The sequence below is a fragment of the Pelobates fuscus genome, chromosome 4, assembly GCF_036172605.1.
Source record: "Pelobates fuscus isolate aPelFus1 chromosome 4, aPelFus1.pri, whole genome shotgun sequence".
Lineage (NCBI taxonomy): Eukaryota > Metazoa > Chordata > Amphibia > Anura > Pelobatidae > Pelobates > Pelobates fuscus.
The window spans coordinates 338,220,923-338,243,713 of NC_086320.1; the positions used below are offsets into that span (position 1 = coordinate 338,220,923).

At 40.4% G+C, this 22,791-nt stretch overlaps 1 protein-coding gene across 2 annotated transcripts in view; it reads left to right on the forward strand.

The window, feature by feature from the left end:
- PEX1 (peroxisomal biogenesis factor 1) overlaps positions 1-22,791 on the forward strand; it is a 42,597-nt gene that overhangs the window by 12,444 nt on the left and 7,362 nt on the right. For both annotated transcript variants that reach the window (XM_063452444.1, XM_063452445.1), the window contains exons 7-21: positions 856-979; positions 1,799-1,902; positions 2,956-3,044; positions 3,818-3,950; positions 4,489-4,585; positions 5,269-5,439; positions 7,147-7,301; positions 7,851-8,040; positions 8,620-8,786; positions 16,027-16,161; positions 16,536-16,600; positions 17,157-17,299; positions 18,710-18,813; positions 19,255-19,431; positions 21,176-21,403. In XM_063452444.1, coding sequence (XP_063308514.1) covers positions 856-979; positions 1,799-1,902; positions 2,956-3,044; positions 3,818-3,950; positions 4,489-4,585; positions 5,269-5,439; positions 7,147-7,301; positions 7,851-8,040; positions 8,620-8,786; positions 16,027-16,161; positions 16,536-16,600; positions 17,157-17,299; positions 18,710-18,813; positions 19,255-19,431; positions 21,176-21,403 — 2,082 coding nt within the window. The remainder of the gene's footprint in view (positions 1-855; positions 980-1,798; positions 1,903-2,955; positions 3,045-3,817; positions 3,951-4,488; positions 4,586-5,268; positions 5,440-7,146; positions 7,302-7,850; positions 8,041-8,619; positions 8,787-16,026; positions 16,162-16,535; positions 16,601-17,156; positions 17,300-18,709; positions 18,814-19,254; positions 19,432-21,175; positions 21,404-22,791) is intronic.

A 22,791-nucleotide genomic window follows, 5' to 3' on the forward strand; every position in this document is an offset into this window, starting at 1 on the left:
TGATGCGCATTAGGTCTCCTCGGCCGGTGGGCGGGATCAGTCTCGCCAACCGGCCGACGGAGTAAGAAGGAGGAGCGGCGCGGAGGAGGAGACAGCGACGAGGGACATCATCGCTGCCTCATGTAAGTGACTGAAGGGGTTTTCACCCCTTCAGTAACTGGGGTTTGGGGAGTGGGAAGGAGAGGGAACCTCCAGTGCCAGGAAAACGATCACTGGAGATTCCCTTTAAAGATGAGCCAATAACAGAGTTCAGGGTGCCACTATTATAATGTATGTTTAATCTACCAGCTTTTCTCAACTTAATATAAGACAATAATATTTATTATAAAGGACAAAAATACAAGAAAAATGAGCCTTAATGGCACATAATACAAATGAAGGGGAGAAATAGAAACATAGTTTCATTCCTCCTCCTATCTGTATGCTTTCCCTACGACGACTCCTAAGGGGAAAGGGCAGAGCTTGAAGGGGTACTATACACATCAAAACAACTTTAGCTTAATCAAGCAGATTTAATGTATAGATCATGCCCCTGCAGTCTCACTGGTCAATTATCTGCCATTTAGGAGTTAAATCACTTTTGTTTCTGTCCATGCAGCGCAAGCCACACCTCCCCTGGCTAAACCATTCAGCAGTGATGCGATACACAGTGCAAATGGACTCCAGGTAACCTAACCACTTCAATCTGTTGAAGTGATTATGGTGCCTACAATAATTCTAGCAGTAAAATTGCTCTATCTCTAACTAGACTGATCTAAATAAAATGCACCTGTGGATAGGTTACTCCTCTAAAATTTGGTAGGTAATTATTAATTTCAGTTGAGAAAAAAAATTATTTTTCTTTTTTATTTCCAGGATAGAGAGACAACTGAAGAAGATGTTAAATCAGCATTTACTTCCTGGTTGCAATCTTCTAGTACTTTAAAAGTACCTTGGGTTTTAGGGGAAATGACTACTATAAACATTCCCATTGAAGAAAGTAAGTTTGCACATTTAAGTTTAATATTCTATATATTAGTTGGTTAGTTATAGGTACAGGAGGTTGTTATATGAAACATTCCAGTCCTTACTGATTTTCAGAGGTCTTGGTTTTAGCAGTTTCATTACTCCACATTCCTGGAAATGAACTGTGTATTCCATAAATGGAATTATAATGTTTTTTTTTCTTGTTTTTTTATTTGTTTTGTTAATGTGCTAGTTAAGAACCAATGTACAAGGAGCTGGTTGGCTCCTCATTTTACTACCCTCTCACAATACTCAAAAGCAATAAACTTCTAGAACTTTTGTGTATATACACACACACATCTATCTATCTATATATCTATCTATCTACCAATCTATCACCTGCACTCCAGTGTAGCAGCTCTGCAGTCAGTATAGTACAGTTCTACTGATTGCACTCCAAATACTACTTAGGTATTGATAATAAAAAAATGGGTGTCTCTCCATAGACCTCTTGCTGTATACATGAGTGACGTGGGCTCCTGGCAGATGAAGAGCCGGGAACTGAAGTGGGGAGGTGGTCGCTCCTACAAGGGAGAGCCACAGGTCTTGCTTCAGCTTCACTTGAGGCTGCAACTCACTACACAGAGATATTGCCTTAGGGGACTTTTTAATATGCAAATCCCCCCCAAAGGTGGAGGTCACTAGCAGTGTTAAAACTGTAATTCTACTATTGTCATATACATGTTACTATGTACACATAATATACCTGTTCACCTGTCTGCTTTAAAGATAAAACGGCTTGGAGTAGCACTGTCTATGTATTCTTTACTAGAACATGTCATTATGTTTACAGGAATGATGGAATTCTTAGTTCGTGTGAATCCCGCAACTGAGGAGACAAGTGAAGATAATTTCTATATGTTATGTCCAAGTTTCCTTCCGAAGACCAAAATTAATGTAAATACTGAGTAATAGTAGGTACTTAAGTAATCTGGTACATAATGCTGCTTCTTGGGTGTAAATAATACTACATTTCTGTTTTACAAAATGCATAACAATATTGTCTTTGCACAAAATTTGTATTGGGTGGGAGTGTTTTATGTATGTCAATTTTCAGTATTAATTATGAATTTGGATAAATTATAACTTGGTGGGAATTTCTTGTCCCCTAGACCTTGCTGTAGTGCATTACCGTTTGTATCAATACAAGGATGCTTGTTGATTCTTTTGTTGTTATAGAAATTAATGAGTTACAGCTTAATTGGGAGATAAAAATACAGAAAAGAGTGCGCCTGTGAGGAATACATTTATAAATAGAATAAAATAAGTATAAAAATAGCTTAAAAGAAGTCCAGGTAACTTAACACTAGTCCAAGTAAGGTAATCCAAAACAATAGGGAAGGTTCTTTGTGGAGCAGCAGACTGAATTGATAGTACTGGTGTCACGAAATAAAGCTTGTCATCCGGTAGGACATGTGGAGAAGAAACAGAAAAGAGGACTCAAATGGTATGGTATATAAATACACTGGGTAACAGAAGGTATATAAATGAGATACTACTCACAATATCCAGAGCTAAAATCAGCTCTGGTTTGGAAAGTGTGAAGTGGAATAATCCCCATTCAAGGATATACGTGGTTCTTCAGGCTTCCAATCGTGTGTAAGAGAAGAGTAGTCCAACCAATTTGCCGAGCAGACTCCCTGCTCGGTGTATAGCGTATGGGTGATATAGTCCCCACCTAAGGATTCTTTGTGCTTCTTGGAAACAGCAAAAAGTGATGTCAGGCCAAATTAGTAAAGACTAAAAAAAGGAATATGGCAAGTGTGGTATATAGCCAAAAAAATCCTTTATTAGAGAGAAATGTTAAGTTTCTAAACGCGTTTCGCCTACACAGGCTTCTTCAAGTAGAAACTGATATACAGTAAAAACATAGACCTGACAAGCAAGGGTATATATAGGGAACTTAATTGGGAACTGAACTACATTCTGTAAACAGATATTTAATTCTAGGTAATTCTTCAACCTTTGGCATCAGATGAACGCTCGCGGGTCGAGCAGTTTGACCAGAGTCTCCCGTACTTGCAGACACAAAACTTGGGGTATGTGTACAAAATTTTTTTAACCTATGGATTCATGATTCCAGAGCAAAACAGGATCGCACGTCTGATGCCCAAACTGTTCATTTCAATTGATTTGAATGTTGAATTAAAGCCAATTATGACGTACTGTTTTATTTTTACTCTCACCCAATGAGCTGACCCTGCACAGCAAAGCTTAGTGAAGAAGTGCTAGCAAAAGCTTCTAGCAGGAGTTTCTGCCTCTTCTGCTAAAAGTCAAACTATTGGCAATCGGTATGACTCCTTACACAGATGTGTCAAGGCCATTCCTGACACTATCACTGCTACAGGCATTGTGTAGTTGTTGTGGGGTTTGTAGTGTTCCTTTAAGCAGTTAGAATGCAATCATGTGAACCCCTTTTCCAGTTCCTTATATCTTCTGTTCTGCAAACATTTCAATCTTTGATGGGTAATTGTTGAGTTTTACATGTCTACAATGTTCAACATTAACAATAAAATACACTCTATCTTTGAAAAACTAAGACTAATCACGAATTTCATACACTTCCATGAGATTGGAAAAGGAACAGCATAAGAGGGAACTGGCTTCAGATCGCACAATAATTACATAGCATGCCTGTGCATTGGATTTTTAGAAACCATTCTGTGTTTTCTTTAACTGAAAGCCTTTTAAAGACAGTAACTGTATCATGACACTGATGACTGTGCTTCACATTATCAAGCTAAACATAAGATTAGTGATCCAATGAAGGCTACGGAAAGGCACTAACTAGTACACTGTTTCTGAATTACAGGGGCTTTGAGAGCCTGGTGACGTCTTGCTATGAACATGTTGTCCATTGCCTCATGGGACGGCCCTTGTCTCGACAACTAGTGGCGATGGCTTCAGGACTTCGAAGCGGAGCAATTCTGATTTCTGGAGTCAAGGTGCGTGTGAATTCTGTGCATTGCCACACAACACTCTATTCTAGATTAAACAAAATAAATAAACTGCTCATTGCAGTTGTTATGCTGCTGTGAATCTTTTGTTACTGTTTGCTTGGGTTATGTTTAACCTTTTGTGAACAGTACTAAATCATGTCCCATTTTGGACAGGAAGAATAGACTGAGAGCTGTGGAAATGGATTAACTCGGTGCTTCAAACATGTGTTTTTTTTCCCCCCAATTCAAAATGGGTCAAGTATTTGGTATTGGGAAGACCTTAGGGCATACGTGAAACCACTCAAATAGTTTTGACACAAACCAGGGAGACTGCACTCAGTGTAACAATATTCACTAATATAAGCTAAGCTGTAGAGGTCATTTTGCTTAGAGTGCCCCTTTAACCCCTTAAGGACACATGACGTGTCTGACACGTCATGATTCCCTTTTATTCCAGAAGTTTGGTCCTTAAGGGGTTAAGGAACAAGAAAAACACCTGTTCAAAGACTTTGAATTTTTACAAATTTTCTATATTGTTTTGCAGGGATGTGGAAAAACCACGTTAGCAAGAGCTTTATGTAAAGAAGCATTTGACAATCTGGAGGCTCATGTGGAAGAAATCAGTTGTAAATTACTAAAAGGTAACGTTACTTATTGTTGAATTTGATACTTTGAAACTTTTCTTGTGTCCCAATTATAGTAAAATGTATACATTAATGTTTCCAAATTTAATAGAAGCAAAAGGTGAATTTTGCTACCTGCGTGTAGTCTAATAGACACACATTGTATTTTGACAGAGCACGATTAAGCAGCTGTATCTGTCATTGTGTGTGTGTTTTATCATCATTCTTATTTTTGTTTCTATTAGTTTCTATTAAAGGGTTACTCCAAGCACCATGGCCACGTCACTGATTTGAAGGGGTTATGGTGCTTGGATTCTGTTTGAGCAGCATTTCACTATGAAAAGTAAAGTTTAGCCCCTCTGTTGCTGAAGGTGTAACTGTTCCAGCGAGGGGGGTAAGGGAACTGGGCTGCAACTGGCCAGTTCCAGGGGCAGTAAACCTTTAAGCAAAAAATGATAAATTAAAAAACAAATCCTTTTATTCATATCAAGCTAATTTTTGTTTAGTAAATGAGATGGGACTCACACTATGTTATTCTTCAGTAGACCATGTTCATGTGTTACTACTTAAAATGGAGAATTTAGAATGCCCAGTGCATTAGAAAAGCAGTCTTTAACTTAATGCAGCTCTGCGGCAGTGTCCTATAAACCTTGCTTTTAATTGGCGTGACTGGTCATCTCAAGAACCATGCTGTCTTTCAGGAAAAACATTTGAAAATATACACCAGGCCTTGGAAGAATTATTTGCCGAAGCTGCTTGGAGACAGCCCTCTGTTGTCCTATTGGATGACCTGGATCACATTGTTGGAATTCCTTCTACACCTGAGCTGGAGCACAGCCCTGAAGCAGTTCAAAGCAAGCAGCTTGCATATGGTAACCAGATCATTCACCATGTTTAATAAAACAATAATTAGGTAGAAGGCTATTTTAAATATGTGATTTTGTTCTATATCTTTCAAAAATGTTTATTTTCATCAATATATGTTATAAACTGAAATGAAAAATATAAAAATGTAATACCGGACTCAGAATTGAGCCTTTGTGAAGTGGCCCTGTGACTGAAGTGCTTAACATTGCATCCTAGTAACACCTCTAGTGCCAGTCACTCAGATGGCCATTAAAGGAGCTTACTAGTTCAGTGCTGCACAGTATGCAGCACAGGCGTTCAGCGTCTCTAGGCTCTGCATGGAGGTGCTGAATGTTTTCAATGCATCTCTATAAGGATATGCTGTTTTTAGCGGAGCACAAAGTGCAATAGCCTCCCAATGCAATCCTAATGGAAAGCATTGGATTGGCTGAGATCATCAAGATTGATGATCTCAGCCGTGGAGACAAGGTAAGTAAAATCACTTTTTAACTCTACAAAGTGGAGGGGCCTGTCACCTAAACAGTTAGTTCAACACCAGTGTTAGGAGTACATGTTTGTATTCCTGGCACTATAGTGTTCTTTCGAACCAACAGGGGCGGATGCCTCACAGTTTTCAGAAGAGGAAAGTCCTCAAAACCAGAAGGGAGAGGGCATGAAGGGGGGTCAAGAATAGAATACTGCTCCCTATGGGGAATGATATATATGTATATATATATATAAACCGACCTCTGCATTCATGCACATTGACATGCTGCAGACATACCTTGACTATATTATATGCACTGGGCACATGTTTGAAGTAGCAAATAACTTTAGGTTCTGGTGAGTAATACAAGACTAATCCCTGGTGTAACTTGACAGAATAACAGGTGTAAATTCATATGAAACAGACACAAACTCACTGATTGTTATTGTTACTGGCATATCTAAAGCACCAACATATTCCCCAGCGCTGTACAATGGGGAAAAAGACAGTACAATATACACGGACTAACAAAAGATAAAGAGGGCCCTGCAGTTGAGCTAATATCTAGCCACTAAAGCTTGTTAACCAAGATTGTTCAGTCAAGGAAACATTGATTATCTGCAGCAGTTTACTGGGTATGAGTATTCTAATAATAATAATATATAGGGCAGGGGCTTCAAAACAAAGCTGGTGGGAGTCTTTCACTTTTCTTTTTCTATCACTATCTCATACTGCTATTGACTTTCCATTCTAACTTCTTACATTGGATTGAAAATTGCTTTGAATGTCTACTTGTACAGGCCTAGACTTAGACGGGATTAGTATGCTCTTCCAATGATACAAGTGGATTCAAGGCTGTATGCATATGTACCAACCAAGTTGCTGCTGAATCATTTTATTATATAAATGTACAATGTTAATCCATATATCTTTTATCTTTGTTGACTTTTGTCTATAAATGAACAGTACAATACAGATTTTAAAAAGAAAATAAATAATATATAAAATAGATTAAATCGTGTCCATAGTTTGCTATAGTCAGAAACCGCAGTAAAATCTATATGACTGAAATAACGTTCCAGTTTTTGTGATAATACAACTATTTCATATTTATAACACACTATATGTGAGCATTACAGGTGGTATTTTTAGGAACTGCATTTTGTGAGTCTTCTCTATTCGTTCTCCCCCCTTCCCCTCCTTCAATAGTTTGCATTATAATTTTTTTTTCATTCTTTTCTTCCAGTATTGAAAGGTCTGATGAAAGATATAATTACCATGGACACTCAGATTGCTGTTATTGCTACAAGCCTCTCTGATCGCTCCTTGAATCCAATTCTAATTCCTGTGCAAGGAACTCATCTATTCCAGTGCCTTAAAACCATCCATCCACCCACTCAGGTAACGGTTTACCTATTCTATAAACAAACTGGAATTATTACTCAGAAGAAATAACACACTCGATAAGCAGCATTATCTGCAAAAATCAGGGACCAACCCCTGTAATAAAAACAAACAAAAAAAAACAATAAAAAATGAAAGCCTTGTGCTTTCACAGTCCTCTCCATAGGTAGTTGGGTGGATCACCCTTATCCAATGTAAAATATTTTGAGTTTACACATCAATGAAACATTATCATTGTTCAAAGAGCATACATATGTACTTTGTTTGCTCATAGATACAGTACTTGTTTTCTTTTCTCCTTGATTTCACTTCACTTTACTGATTCGTCTCCTTTTGAAATGGTGTAGTAGAGAGGTTTGCAGCTAGTTTATTATTTGAGCACTTCAATATTACAAATGGTATTATGGCATCAATTAAATTTACAAATAAATAGCCTTTCATTTTCATTACTTAAATAATATTGTGAGAGAGTTATATATGTCAATTATTAGCAGGGTGCATTCAAATGACTATTGTGCCCACAAAGCTATTTTGTCTTCGTTTTAGGAACAAAGATCTGAAATGCTCCGCTGTGTTATAGAAAACAGACTGAGCGCGGATTTTGCTCGTTTCGAAGAACTTGACTTGAATCAGCTTGCAAAAGAGACAGAAGGATTTCTTGCAACAGATTTTACATTGCTTGTTGAGCGAGCCATAGAATCTAGTGTTGCAACTAGAAAGGTCTATAGGAAGACAGGTAAAAAGTTTAATTTTGTTGATTTGGAATGCAAAAGTAGAACTTATTCTCATGTTTTATCTACCATGAAGGGGTTAACTTTAAAGGAAAAGCAGGAATGTATCACTTCTGGGCAGACTTGGGCTAGTTTAGTCATTAGTAAATAAATAAGAGGGAGACATTTCCAGAAACTGATTTTCTTCTCAAAACCACTAAACAGGGATTTGTAATGAATTGTTGATTTTAGGCCAAGCTAGGCAAGCCCAAAATAGGTATAGGTATTTTAATCTACACATTTACCAATAGCTGAGCACTACTGAAATGCTTACACAGTGACTAAAAAGCCCTGAATTGTGCCCAACTGCAGCGTGTGTATGTTTGATTATGCTCTCCCACTGCACTACAGAGCTACTGTGTGGGGTTATCAGGAGGACGTTGTACGTTTCACAAGATCATGTGGCTTGGCGGTCTGTAGATGCAGCAACGGTGTTCACACTCAGTCTAAATAACACCTAACAAATTGGAATGCACCAAAATTATATGGTTTGCAACTTGCCAAAATCTCTTAAATCTCTTTTTTTTTTTCTTTTTTAAAAAAAGAGCTGGATTTGTCAATGTCCAACTTCACGGATGCTCTTAAAGGCTTTACTCCTTTGTCACTCAGAAAAGCTCACCTTCATAAGCCAAAGAGCCAAGGATGGAGTATGGTTGGAGGCTTGCATGATGTCCGGCAGACTCTCAAAGACACCATTGAGTTACCCGCCAAGGTTTGTTTATTGTTTATAAATACATACACCACTTACTTGGTTAAATAGGTATTCTAACTGTTAGTAAACTACATCTCTCGTGATACTTTGCCAGCCATTTGCTGGGGTTTTTGTATGGTGCAGATCTATAGGAAACATAAATTAACGTTGTTACAGAGAACACTATATTCTTTTTGTATTCTTTTGTATTTTTTTTTTTTTTATTTTTTTTTTTCAATTCTTTATTTTTGTGTTGACAGTTACATAATAATACATATGCTATGTTTGGCTTACGCAGAAGCCCGTTGTTTCCGTCATGGTAACCGTCAATTTTTCTTTTTGGTATATAATTAAAAACATGAATTTAACAAACAGTATAAACTTAGTTAACATTTGTCACATAGTAGTGTATTACAGGGTTATTTGACTCAGCATTAGTATCCTAACCAGTGGTTTTACCAGTTGAGAGTACGTTCCCCTGAATCATGTGTCAAACTGTTCCCACAGTTCCCATACTTTTCGGTATGTTGATAAGGTGTTTCGCACCTGGGCTGTCAACCTGTCCATCAGACAGTTATCCCTAATTTTCGTTCGTACAAGCGTGATAGGTGGGGTGTCCGTTTTATTCCAATGTTGCGCTAACGCCCTGCGTGCTGCCAAATTTAGTGAGTTTAGCAATTTTTGATTGTGTTTGTCTAACCCTTCGGTCGGTCTGGACAGGAGGCAAGCCCATGGGTTTGCGGTCAGTGGTTTCTGCAATATGCGCGAGTTTTGGTCCGTCACCTCCCTCCAGTATATTCTAACCTTGGGGCATTCCCACCACATGTGGATGTAAGTGCCTTTTTCCCCACATAGTCTCCAGCATGTGTCAGTTGGGCTCAAGCCCATATGGCATTGTTTAGTCGGGGTGGTGTGCCACCTGAACAAGATCTTGTACATTTGTTCTTGTAAGGTGGTGCATATGGAAATCTTGGAACTTGCGTCCCATATGTCTCGCCACTCCTCCCCCTCTAGCTTCTCTCCCAGATCCATTTCCCACTTGTCTGTGTAGGTTAATGTACCCCATTCTCCTGATTCCTCCCCTATGTGGTTATACAGTGTTGTTATCATTTTCGTGGGCATGTGTTCCCTAAGGCACATGCGCTCGAAAAAGGTTTTGCGTTTGTGTATTGCTGTTTTGACCTCTGTTGTTTGTGCGAAGTCCCGGATTTGAATGTATCTGAAGAAATCATGATTTGTCAGGGGTGCTAGAGTTTTTAGTTGGTCAAAGGTGATTACCTGATTATCTTGGTACAGATGAGTGTATCTGTGTGTCCCTGTGGCTTTAATTCCCATGAAAGCTTCTGTGCACAGTCCTGGTGGGAACGCTCTGTTGCGTAATATCGGTGTCATGGGGGAGGGGTTGTTCATGAGTTGGTGTTTTGTGGCTGTCTTGTCCCATATGTCTATAGAATTTAGAATTGCTGGGCAGGTGGTTTTGAGAAGTACCCTGTGGTTTTTGGGGGTCCATATGAGTTGTTGTGGTGGGTCTTTGCCCATGAGGGTGGTTTCTATATCTACCCATTGATGTCGGCCCTCAGGGCTGTGCCAATGTGCTATTTGCGCTATCTGTGCTGCTAGATAGTAGTGGTATAAGTGTGGTAGTCCTAGGCCCCCCCTCCATTTTGGATTGTATAACACCGCTCTGGCTATCCGGGGTCTCTTTCCCTGCCATATAAATTCGTCTATTGCCTTTTGGATGTCGGCTATATCTTTTTTTGTGACTTTAATGGGTAATGCTTGGAATAGGAAGAGGAGTCTGGGCAGGACATTCATCTTTATAGAGTGCAATCTTCCTATCCAAGTAATTGGTTTGTCCGACCAGGTCTCCAAATCTTTTTTCAGTTTGTGCATTAGTGTTGTGTAGTTTTGCTTATATAGCATGGAGTGGTTTTTTGTTAGTTGTATCCCTAGGTACGTGAATTGTTCTTTAGCCAGTTTAATTTTGTATGTGTTTGTTAGATGAGTGTTGTCCTCTTCTGTATTATGGAACGAGAGAGCCACCGATTTGGTGAGGTTTACCCTGTATCCCGACACCTCGCCATACTCCTGTAGGAGCGCATGCAGGTGCGTCAGTGATTGCTTCGGATCGGATAGCGTGAGCAGAACATCATCTGCATACGCCGCCACTTTGTACTGTTTTGTGCCTACTTGTATCCCCTTGATGTTAGGGTCATTTCTGATGGCTTGCAGCATGGGTTCTAACACCATCGCGAAGAGGAGCGGGGACAAGGGGCAGCCCTGTCTCGTTCCATTACTTACACTGAAAGGTGTTTTTTGGGCACCGGTAATAAGTGTTTGGGCTCGTATGTCTGTGTAGAGTGCTTTGGTAGCTGTTATGTACTTTTCTGGGAATCCCTGCTTTTCCATGAGTCTGAACATAAAGGGCCATTGTACCCTATCAAAGGCCTTCTCTGCGTCCAGTGACAGGGCCAATGATGGGGATTTGGTCTGTCTCATGTGCCATAGTGAGTCTACCCCTCTGCGGGTATTTTCGTATAGCTGTCTGCCTGGGATAAAACCCACCTGGTCTGAGTGTATTAATTTAGGCAGCAGTGAAGCGAGTCTTGTTGCCAGAATTTTTGCGAATATCTTCAAATCCGTGTTGATAAGGGAGATTGGTCTATAGTTGGCGGTCTGAGTGGCGTCTTTGTTGGGTTTTGGCAGCAGCACTATGTTTGCTGTGGCCATGTCTCGGTCGGGGGTTCCTCCTGTCATAAAATGATTATATAGCTTGGTCAGCTGTGGGATTAACTCTGTTTTAAAGGTTTTGTAGTATTGGATATCGTAGCCGTCAGGGCCTGGGGCTTTATTGCCTTTGAGTATTGAGATCGCTGCTGCGATTTCCTCTGGCGCGATCGGTTCGTTTAAGAGGTCGGCTTCTCCCTCTGATACTGTGGGTAGATCCGAGTGGTTAAGGAAGGTCTCTACGTTTGTTAAGTGTCGGTGGAGTTCGCTGTCACTGCGGGGGGAGTGGTTATATAAGTGACTGAAGTAGCTAGTGAACTCTTTGTTGATGTCTGTAGGTGTGCTAGCTATAGTGTTTGTATGTGTCTTTATGTTCGTGATTGGTCGAAATCCGGGCCTGGGTTTCAGGGTCCTAGCCAGTAATGTGTCCATTTTGCCCGCTTTTTCATAGAAAAAGCGTTTGGACCATGTAAGGGCTTTGGTGATCTCGCCTATGGACATTTCCTTCAGGGCATGTCTAAGGTCTTGGAGTGTTTGAAAGTTATCTGCGGTGGGGTCTTGTTTGTGTCTAGTTTCCGCTTTCCGTAATTTAGTCTGTAATTCTAAGAGCTGCTTCGTTTTAGTTTTCTTTTTATGGGTTGCGATTTTAATGAAGTGTCCTCGCAGGACTGCCTTGTGTGCTGCCCATAGTGGTGTCGGGCCTATGTCTTCCCCCTCGTTAGTGGTGAAGTAGTCTATTATTGCTTTTTTGGTGTCATTGAGTATGGTTTCGTCTTGCAGGAGGGACGTGTTTAATTTCCATGTCCAGCTACTGTGGTGCTGTGTTTTAGTCAGGGTCGCTGTTACTGCTCCGTGGTCTGACCATGTGATGTTATGTATTTCTGTTTGGCTTAATTTGGTCATTCCAGCTCCGTTTAAGTATATGTTGTCTATCCTTGAGTATGTGTTGTGTGGTGCTGAGTAGTATGTGTAGTCTTTTGTGTGTGGGTGTTGTATGCGCCAGGCGTCTAATAGCCCTGTGTGTGTAAGGAAGGCGTTGAGAAGTTTGTCTTGTCTCCCCCCTCCCTGCGTGCGAGCCATTCCTGGTTTGCTACTCCTGTCTATTGCCGGGCAGGGGACCGCGTTAAAGTCCCCCCCCATCACTAAGATGCCACCTGTGAGGTGCGTTAAGAGTGTTTTCAAAGAATCCCAGTATCCCGTGTCAGGAGTGTTGGGGGCGTAGATATTTACTATATGCATCTTCGTGGAGTGTATGGTGCCAGTAAGCGCTAGATATCTGCCTTCTGGGTCTATGTGTGCCTTAGTCAGGTTAAATGGGCATCTTTTGTGTATCAGGATGGCCACTCCTGCTTTTTTCCTCAGAGCCCTCGCTTCGTGGACTGTGTTGTAAATATGATTTTTCAGATGTACGCGTGCTGACCTGGGTAGGTGTGTTTCTTGTATTAGAGCGATATCCGCTTGTTTAGCCTTAATGTCTCTGTGCAGGATTCTGCGTTTGTTGGGTGTGTTTAAGCCCTTGGCGTTAATTGTCAGTATGTTCAGAGTCATGGAATTAGTCTTCTAATATGCGGACCGTGTGGGTGTAGCCCCCAGTGATCTAGTGATGGGTGGGGTGGGCGTTGTAAGAGGTCAGTCTCTTTCGTTTGTTTCATGACTTCCTGTGACTTTGTGACAACATTTAAAACAGTTAAAACGTTAACATCCAAATCAATTACATAACAATAAACAGGTTTGCATATATACATTTGCACATTGTCTCTGGTCTTACAAGTCGCCAGAGTGTATGGTGAGCGTACACCTATCCCACGGGTTTTTCTGTTAATACCCGGGAAGGTGCGGACGCTCCTAGCATCCTTCGAGCTTTGGTATCGTGAGCCCCGTGTTCGGTTGTTTGTCCCCCCCTCTGATAGTGTCACCTTGTGGCCCTTCCCCCCCCCCTTTCGCCCCTTTTATCGTATGGGTGGGTACCCCCACCCTCCTCCCCTCCCCCCCTATCTTTTTAGTGTGTGGTTTGTGTGTTGTGCCTTCTATCGTTCAGTCCCTCTACCAACTGGGTAGGGATAGTAGTGGTTATAGGACATTCCCCTCTCCCTATTTACTCTTCCCCAGGGAGTGCTGTATAACCTTCGCTCATAGTGAGAGAGCTTATGTCTCACATACCAAATGGCCTATATTGTTTTTCTCTTTGTAGGTCGGAGTAGGGAATGGCTCTCCAGTATCTATTTGTCCCTTACACATTACTCATCATATTTGCATTTACACAAAACATTTTTTTTTTTTTTTTTTTTTTTTTACATACTGTTTTTCTCTCTTTGGAGTGTTAGGGTATTGGGCCTTGGGTATAGGGTCCCCCCCTGAATCTTTAAGTCCTTCCCTTTAGGGAAAAAATAGCGGTACTTAGCTGCGATGCGTTGCTGCGGTCTGTACCAAATCGGTCTCAATGTCCCCAGTTGCAAAGTTATTGTGTCTGCCATGCCTTCTCGTGGCTTAGGCGTCGGTCCAATCACTTTGAAGCGTGGAGAGTTCTGGCATCTGGTTCGTTTGCAGGTTGAGGGTCGGTGGGGGTTCTATGCGTAGGTTTCGAAGAAAGCGCTGTGGGTCGTACCCGGGCAAGAGGGTATGAGTGGCTCCCTCTTTGAAGGCCACCAGCTTGAAGGGATGGCCCCACGTGTACTTTATTGTGTGTTGTTGTAGTATCGCCGTCAGTGGTTTCCATGCTTTTCTTCTCTGTAGAGTCGTCGGTGATAAGTCCTGGTATGCAGTGATGGTTGCGCCCTGGTATTGCAGAGTGTTTTGGCGTGTGTATTGCATGACCGCCTCTTTTGAGGAGTAATAGTGGAACTTGATGATAATGTCCCTTGGCGGCGTCCCCTCTGCTCTTCGGGCGCGCAGTGCCCTGTGCGCCCTGTCTATCGCCCATTTGTCTTTGGGGATATCGGGTATTAGTTGGTGAAAGTATAGTTCCATCTTTTTTACCAGGGGGCCTTCGTTTTGCTCCTCCGGTACACCTCTCAGTCTAACGTTGTTCCGGCGGGAACGGTTTGCCAGATCTTCTATTTCCAACTCTAGGTCGGTGATTCTCCGTTCTGCGGCTTGTGAGTGGGCCACAATTTGATTATGGGCTTGCGCTGCAGCGTCAGCTCTGGCTTCCAGTGTTGCAGTTCTGGTGCCCAGGGCGTGTATCTGCGCCGTCAGCGCTTGAGTGCTCTTGGAGATCTCCCCTGCCAGATAGTGCCTGACCTCCGACAGCTTGCTCAGGACACTGGCTATGTCTGGCTGAGTGGGGCTGGGTGAGTCCGGGCCCGTTGTGGCTGCCGGCGAATGATGCGGGCTGCACCGGCGGCCATCTTGTGCGGCCTGTGAGCCTAGTGGAGAGGTAAGCATGTCGGCCACCGAGACAGCGGCTTCCTTCTGCTCGCCTTTTTTTTTTCGCTGCGATTTTACTCCGGACTGCGCCCCTGACATGTTGGGGGTAATGTAACTGGTTTTGGGGGCTCGATGCTTCTGATAGTGGGTAGATTGCGCTCGGATGCTGCGGAGCTCACAGACTACACGTCCATCTTAGTCTGCGGTCCGGCCACGCCCCCTTGTATTTTTTTTTTAAATACCTGGCATAAGGATGAGCTGCTTAACTAAAGATCCACTACCTAATACGTGGTTGAAAGTGGAATTTCTAGTTTTTTACATTATATGTACCTTTATGCTAATTCTTCCGTATTGGGTACTATATTATTTAGCAAGAGGTGTTTTTATTATTGGTACAGTATATGCCTATTTTGTAGCATTTAAAGGAACACTATAGGGTCAGGAACAAAAATATGTATTCCTGACCTTATAGGACACCATCTCGTCCACCTGGCAATCCCTTGCCCCCCTGTATATAGTATAATCTTACTTTTATTCCAGTCTGCCTCCTTGTCTGACATCATCAGCAGTTTTATTCAAAACCAATCACAATGCTTTCCAATAGGGAAGCATTGGATTGGCTGAGACTACCAAGGAAGCAGATCAGGAACAGAGCCAACACAAGCCAAACAGCATATAATCAAAGAGATGCACCGCATCAATGCATTTCTATGAGGAAAGTTCATTTTCTCCATGCAGAGTGTGGAGACACTGAATGGAGTGCTGTGCAGCACTGCCCCAGGAAACTCCTCTGCAAGCCACACGATGAGTGGCCACTGGAGGTATCCCTAGGCTGTAATGTAAGAACTGCTTTTTCTCTGAAAAAAAACATTGTTTATTGCAAAAAGCCTGAAGGTAATTTGGCAACAGCTAATAAAGCATTTGTGTACCCTGTTTTAAATTTTTCTAATTTTAATCCATTAGTTATTTGAGAGGTGTGATAACCTGGACTATGATCAGGTAGTTGTAGTCCGTGAAGCATGATAAAACATGGTATGTTTTTTAGACTTAGTAGACATTACACAACATAGAATTGATTTCTCATAATTAAATGTACAGTATAAATTACCACAAATAGAATACCCTTAGTCCTTGTTAACATTTATTTTGTTTATCTATGTATGTTTAGTACCCAGAGCTGTTTGCAAATCTCCCAATACGCCATAAATCTGGCGTTTTGCTCTATGGGGCTCCAGGCACAGGGAAGACTTTGTTGGCCAGTGTGATCGCTCATGAGAGTGGAATGAATTTCATCAGCGTTAAGGTGAGACTTTGAAAGATTCTATCAAATATTTGCATTGAGGTTTGAATAGTGCCTTGCTGGGGTTTATAGCGTTTAGGTTTCTACAAGATTTATTCTCGATTCCAATCCCTTTTCGCTTTTATGAACCATATACACCATATCAGATTTTTCCTTTTATCTGTTATTATTTTTTTGAATAAGCAGATGGGTTATTAAAATGTACATTGGAAATAAGTCAACGTAAAATTTTAGGTAAAATTAGGCAAACTGGAAAAGTTCTCCAACTCAGCGGTTTTCAGTTTGAGTATCCCTGTTAAATCCTAGCACCATTTTTTTTTGTTTGTTTTTTCAGAATTCTCTGGGCTAATAATTATTTTTATGCTGGCTTTTTCTAGGGGCCTGAACTTCTCAGCAAATACATTGGAGCAAGCGAGCAGGCAGTGCGTGACGTTTTTACAAGGTTAATGCTTTTCTCCACTAAATGTTCTACGAATACGTTTGCGTAATGCTATTTGTTATTTTGACTTATTAATTGTGACATTGTTAATAATACCCAGGTCCCTGTTTATATTATAAATGACAAGCAATAGTATTCCAACCAGATGAACATTTAATGCAATATTCTAAAAACACTACTTGACTATTCCCAAAAAACGTATTTATGGGGTTAGGACATTGTGTGGACACTTGTGGAGCGTGTGTGTATGAAAAAAGCGCATCCATCTTGGCTCCCTGTCAATCATTGTTTTAGGTTCTGCCTTTCTCACCTGTCAGTCAGCATAGAGAGAGGAGGAGAAGACATTATGTTCTCCAATGTGTGCATATGTACATCATATACATTTAAAAATGGAGCATCACTTTAAAAAAATAAATACAAAAGTAACACAAGTTGTAGATGATTTGTAATATATTTATTCAGTAGTGTAATTTCCAGAGAAGTGACAGTGACCCCTGTAAGGAGAACATTATGTGGATTAATGTTCTGATTCCTGACTTTATGGTCCTGTGATTTTTAGAGCCGAAGCAGCAAAACCCTGCATTCTTTTCTTTGATGAGTTTGACTCCATTGCCCCTCGTCGAGGTCATGATAATACGGGAGTGACGGATAGAGTGGTCAACCAGATGCTGACACAGCTGGATGGGGTGGAAGGGTTACAAGGTAAATACCGAATCAATGTTGCCGTAATAGGTAGATGGTGCTATAGTGGGGTGCACTGGCTAGGTTAGCAGTGGAAATGCATTTCTAATAAGCAGATTTGGTCAAAAACTTATTTATCTTTGTATTTCCTTGTTTTTGCTCAATCGTTTCACCCTTCAACCCAACCCACCATTATTTCCCACGTTAATTTCTGAGCCATCAACAACCCCTAATTCTCCAACTGGTTAGTATTTACTCAAATAAGCATAGATGGAGTACATTATGATTGCAGTAAGAACTCATAAGAATATTTTATTTTCTTTCACTACCTCTGAATTCTCATGCACACCCTCTCTCTCTCTAATCATTATTCTCTTTAATTATTCTGTTAACACTGCTCATCAGTGTTTGTTATAAAATATATTTAAAAAGTTTTCGTATATATCATAGCACAGGGGAGAAGGGAGGCTTTTGACATTGTTCAAACACTTCTACTTTGTGCTCCCTAAAATGGCTTATTGATGAAGATGGTTGGGATATGACATAATATCCTTCACTGAGCCCAGAAATGCACTGTGAATGATTGAGAATGACTGAACCAGTGAAAGCACCCATCTAGCTCCCTCACAGATAGAGTGGAAATAAAAGAAATTAGAGGTCACTTGCAACCCGTAAAGGTAGTAGCCTACTGCATCAGCAAATGTCCTGTGGGACAACCTTCTGTGCTGCAATTCCTGTTGTCATGGTGTCTATGTGTGGAAGAATTAAATGGACACTATAGTCACATGAACAACTTTAGCTTAATCAAGCAGTTTTGGTGTATAGAACATGCCCCTGCAGCCTCACTGCTCAATCCTCTGCCATTTAGGAGTTAAATCCCTTTGTTTATGAACCCTAGTCACACCTCCCTGCATGTGACTTGCACAGCCTTCCATAAACACTTCCTGTAAAGAGAGCCCTATTTAGGCTTTCTTTATTGCAAGTTCTGTTTAATTAAGATTTTATTATCCCCTGCTATGTTAATAGCTTGCTAGACCCTGCAAGAGCCTCCTGTATGTGATTAAAGTTCAATTTAGAGATTGAGATACAATTATTTAAGGTAAATTACATCTGTTTGAAAGTGAAACCAGTTTTTTTTTCATGCAGGCTCTGTCAATCATAGCCAGGGGAGGTGTGGCTAGGGCTGCATAAACATAAACAAAGTGATTTAACGCCTAAATTGCAGGGGAATGATCTATACACTAAAACTTCTTTATTTAGCTAAAGTAATTTAGGTGACTATAGTGTTCCTTTAAGGGTTTGAGGCATTTCCTGTTGTCATGGTGTCTATGTGTGGAAGAATTAAGGGTTTGAGGTGAATTTAACTTTATGTTTTAGGAAGTGAGCTGATCTTAAGCTGTGCCTCCAATAATCTTTGTTTAATATTTGTAGGAGTTTACGTTTTGGCTGCCAGCAGTCGTCCAGATTTGATCGACCCTGCCTTGCTCAGACCTGGACGTTTGGATGAGTGCCTGTACTGTCCTCCTCCTGATCAGGTAATAAGACATTGAGGAAGCTTTCCTTTGATAGGGTAGACACTAATATACCTCCCGTCATTCGAAGGTATCCATGCTAGACTGGGGTTTGGGTGAGGCAACTGGGAATTTCAATTATTATTTTTTTGTTTGTTAAAATAATTTTTCATTTTAAGCTAACGGTGTGCAACATTTGGCATGATGTGACTGTCATTTTAATAGTTGTCACCAAATCCAAACGACTACATAATACATTTCAAAAGAGTATTTTTTACAATTTTACATTACACATTGTCACTCGTTTCATTCCATGGTGACAGCTCTACTAGCGTTACAGAAACGGTGATATATATAGGTTCCACATATTGTATTGCAGATATGATTGAAATCCGACAACTATTTAAATGTCTTACCGACCCTGTAGGAATAGTGAAAGTATAAATGTGTTCTCCTCTTTCATAGATTTCCCGGATTGAAATCCTGAAAGGTCTCAGTCATTCCATGTTGCTAGACGATGATGTGAACTTTCGGCAAATAGCTGCTTTGACAGAGAATTTCACTGGCGCAGATCTGAAAGCGTTGCTATATAATGCTCAGCTGGAAGCAATCCATTCTAGTCTATCACCAAGCCTGCCACAGGTATAAACAATGATCTTTTTTTGCCATTCACATTGACGTGGCAAGCTGGGTTAGGTTAGTATGTTTTTCTGGGTGGATTTTGAGAAACATTTACATTTAATAAGATATTCTGTTCTGTGTAATGAGCATTCTATCTGTGCAGTGTAGCAATTGCCATGCCTGGGGCAGAGCTGTAGTAAGGAGGCTCTTTCCACCCAATTAGAGGTAAGTAATGACTTTATTTTATGGGAACAGTGCTTTGCAAAATAAAATTAGGCTACATTCTAGCTTTAGAAATTCATTGAGTTACTTTTTAACACTAGAGTGTTCATTAAACTGAAAAAAAATATTTTCTCTCTACAGGTCTGCTTTTTGTCAGCAGATACATTGTTGCATTCTAAATTCTATCCAAGTTGCGTCTGCAAATATTGATGTTGTTGGTTGCATTGTGTATGGTTTATGGAGGATTATGGGAAATGTTGTTCAATTACAGGTGAAGAAACAATGTTAGTCAACCCTGTTAGAAATGTGCAAGGAATGCAGATTAATTTCAGTAGTTTGTAATAGACTCCATAATAGGGACACACAACGCCTCAAAACAACTATAGTTTACAGGGACACTATAGGCACCCAGATGACTTCAGCTCATTGAAGTGGTATGGGTGCATTTTCCTAGGTCCCTTAACACTGCAATAGTAATTATTGCAGTTATTGAGAAACTGCAAAAATTACTATCCAGAGTTACCTCCACCTCTAGAGGCTGTCTAAAAGAGGAATTGGTTGACGGACGACCTTACACTATGCATAGGAAAGCATTGTATAACCCCATAGGAAACCATGTGCATTGGGTCTCCTTTGCCAGCTAATGTCGGTGGGGAAGGAGCGGAGGCTAAAGCTGAGCCAGAGCCAGTTTAAATGCCGAGGGACATCGGCGCTTAACTAAGGTAAGTGACAGAAGGGGTTATTAAAAATAGGAAGCTTTAATGCCAGGAAAACAACTTTGTTTTCCTGGCACTATAGCTTCCCTTTAATTTAGACCCTGCAGTCTCTCTGCTGAATTCACTGCCATTTGGGACCTGGGACACATTAAACATTTCTGCTTTTGTTAGAAATCTCCTAAGGTTTTTTATCCTCCCCCATTGTAATCTGGAAAGTTAGTAGCTATGGAGTGCAGATTGAGCACTTGCTATTTATCACTGTCTTTGCAGATATGACAAATGTGACATTTACTAACCTACACACCGTGCATGAAAAACTTCTAAGTTGAGGCCTGCTTTCTTGAATTTACAGAATAGATATATTGATCATATCCTAACTGTGTGCCTACATGGGTGGGAAAGTTAGAAAGAGGAGTTAAGGGGAAGAATGAGGCAAAATATTTATTTTTCAAAACATATACAACATTGAGTATGCTGCAGAATACAGCTAATGCTTTAGACCATTTAGTTGTGTTTCAACTTTGTAGTTTTTTATTTTTTTTCACTAAACTGGCAATAGTCAGGAACTGAACAGGGAATTTCAAATTTAGTCAAATAGAGCTAAACATGAAATACATGTTCAGTTCCTAAATTCCTCTCCTGTTCTTTTTTGAGTGCTATCTGTTTACTGATATTAGACAAATAATGTTTGAACCAACAGTGTAATATACAATGCCTAGAACATTATCTTCTAGACGCCAAAATAAAGATTCATGTCTTACACATTTGTATATGAGTCATCTATTCCCTTATAGAACATCACATATTGTGTCTTGTGATCACTGCAGGATAATGGTTCTGGATCAGACAGTGATGTTAGCTTGTCTTCAATGATCTTTGTGAACCCCAGCAGTGGATCTGATGAATCGGCGGGGGAGTCAGACAGTGCTCTAGAGCAGTCTCTTGCCTCCTTGGATATCGTGAAGCTGCCACCTGAAGATTCAAAGTCCAGCATCTGGCGCCTTTATTTTGGAAGTTCGTATGAATCTGACCTGGGAAATAGCAGCACAGATCAGGTAACGTTTCATATTTCTCATGCTAGTTCTCTCGTTGTCTTTCCAGTCCATGAAAAACTTTTCTTACTGTGGATCATACTTGTGTATCTTGACAAGGAAAAGTCTTTTAACCGAAAACAACCTTCATGCCATTTACTTATAAGTGTTGCTTCATGTAAACAAATTGTATGATAAAACAACAAATGTTTGTTGTTCGTGTTTATTTTGTCAAGCTAGATATACGTGCAGTGTTTGACAGAGATGACCAAGCACCATCACAGCACTCCAACTAAGGTCCTTCTCTAACTTAATTAATATGCAGCCATATACAGAACCAGTAAAAAGGTTTCCACATTTTTCTCAATGCTGACCAATAGGATTGCCTACACACAAACGTATTACTAATTCCGTCTTGAAATGAAAAGTCATACCTCAAAATACTACTTGGGTACCATTGATTTTAATATTCCGATCTTAACCCCTTAAGGACCAAACTTCTGGAATAAAGAGGAATCATGACATGTCACACATGTCATGTGTCCTTAAGGGGTTAATCTGGTTCCCTTGCACCCGGTACAAGCTAGTGTAACCATTTTGATGGCTCTGCTCCTGCTGAGTTGTAGAGGAAAATATCAATATAAAGTCCGTTAATGCTGAGAGGAAGTGGCCGTGAAAATGACAGATTTAACCAAATTGTAATCATAGATGCATTTTATTTGACAAATGTTTAGGCCAAAACCATTTGGTTCAGGTGTTCAGTAGTTCATCATGTTTTGTAATGTTTTCTTCTGTTTATGAATATTTGCTTCATTTATTGGAAGTATTTTGTAACATAAAATAGATATTTTGTAACATAAAATTAATGAAATGTTCAAATACAATGCTTCTGGGTTTTTGTAATGCATGTACTGATATTTATTGGAATCCAGATCACAAAATACCAGCAGAATTTCAAACTTTTTGATTTTTTTTTTTAATGGTCTTAATTCTATCACGCAGTAAATACAGTAGCCTGGCTTAAAGCAGGCACCTGTCTTACAGAATGCATTTCCCTGAACTACTCATTGATCTGTGTTTTCCAGACTGCTTTTTTTGTATCCCTGTACATGTATGGATGGGAATGCAGAGGCATAATTCATAGTGCCTATGCATGTTTAAAAAAGAGAAAAAAATTGTCTTGGGTCCTAGCCACTTTATTTATTTATATTAATGCACCTCTCTACCCAGGAAGATTTTGCACAACGTAATCTTGGGCCATTGTAACTGTTTAATGCGAGGGCTCGAGGAGCTTTAACCCCTTAAGGACACATGCCGGAAATATTCCGCCATGATTCCCTTTTATTCCAGAAGTTGTGTCCTTAAGGGGTTAAGCAATTGGCCCTGCCTTTACCCTACAGTTACTATTTGAC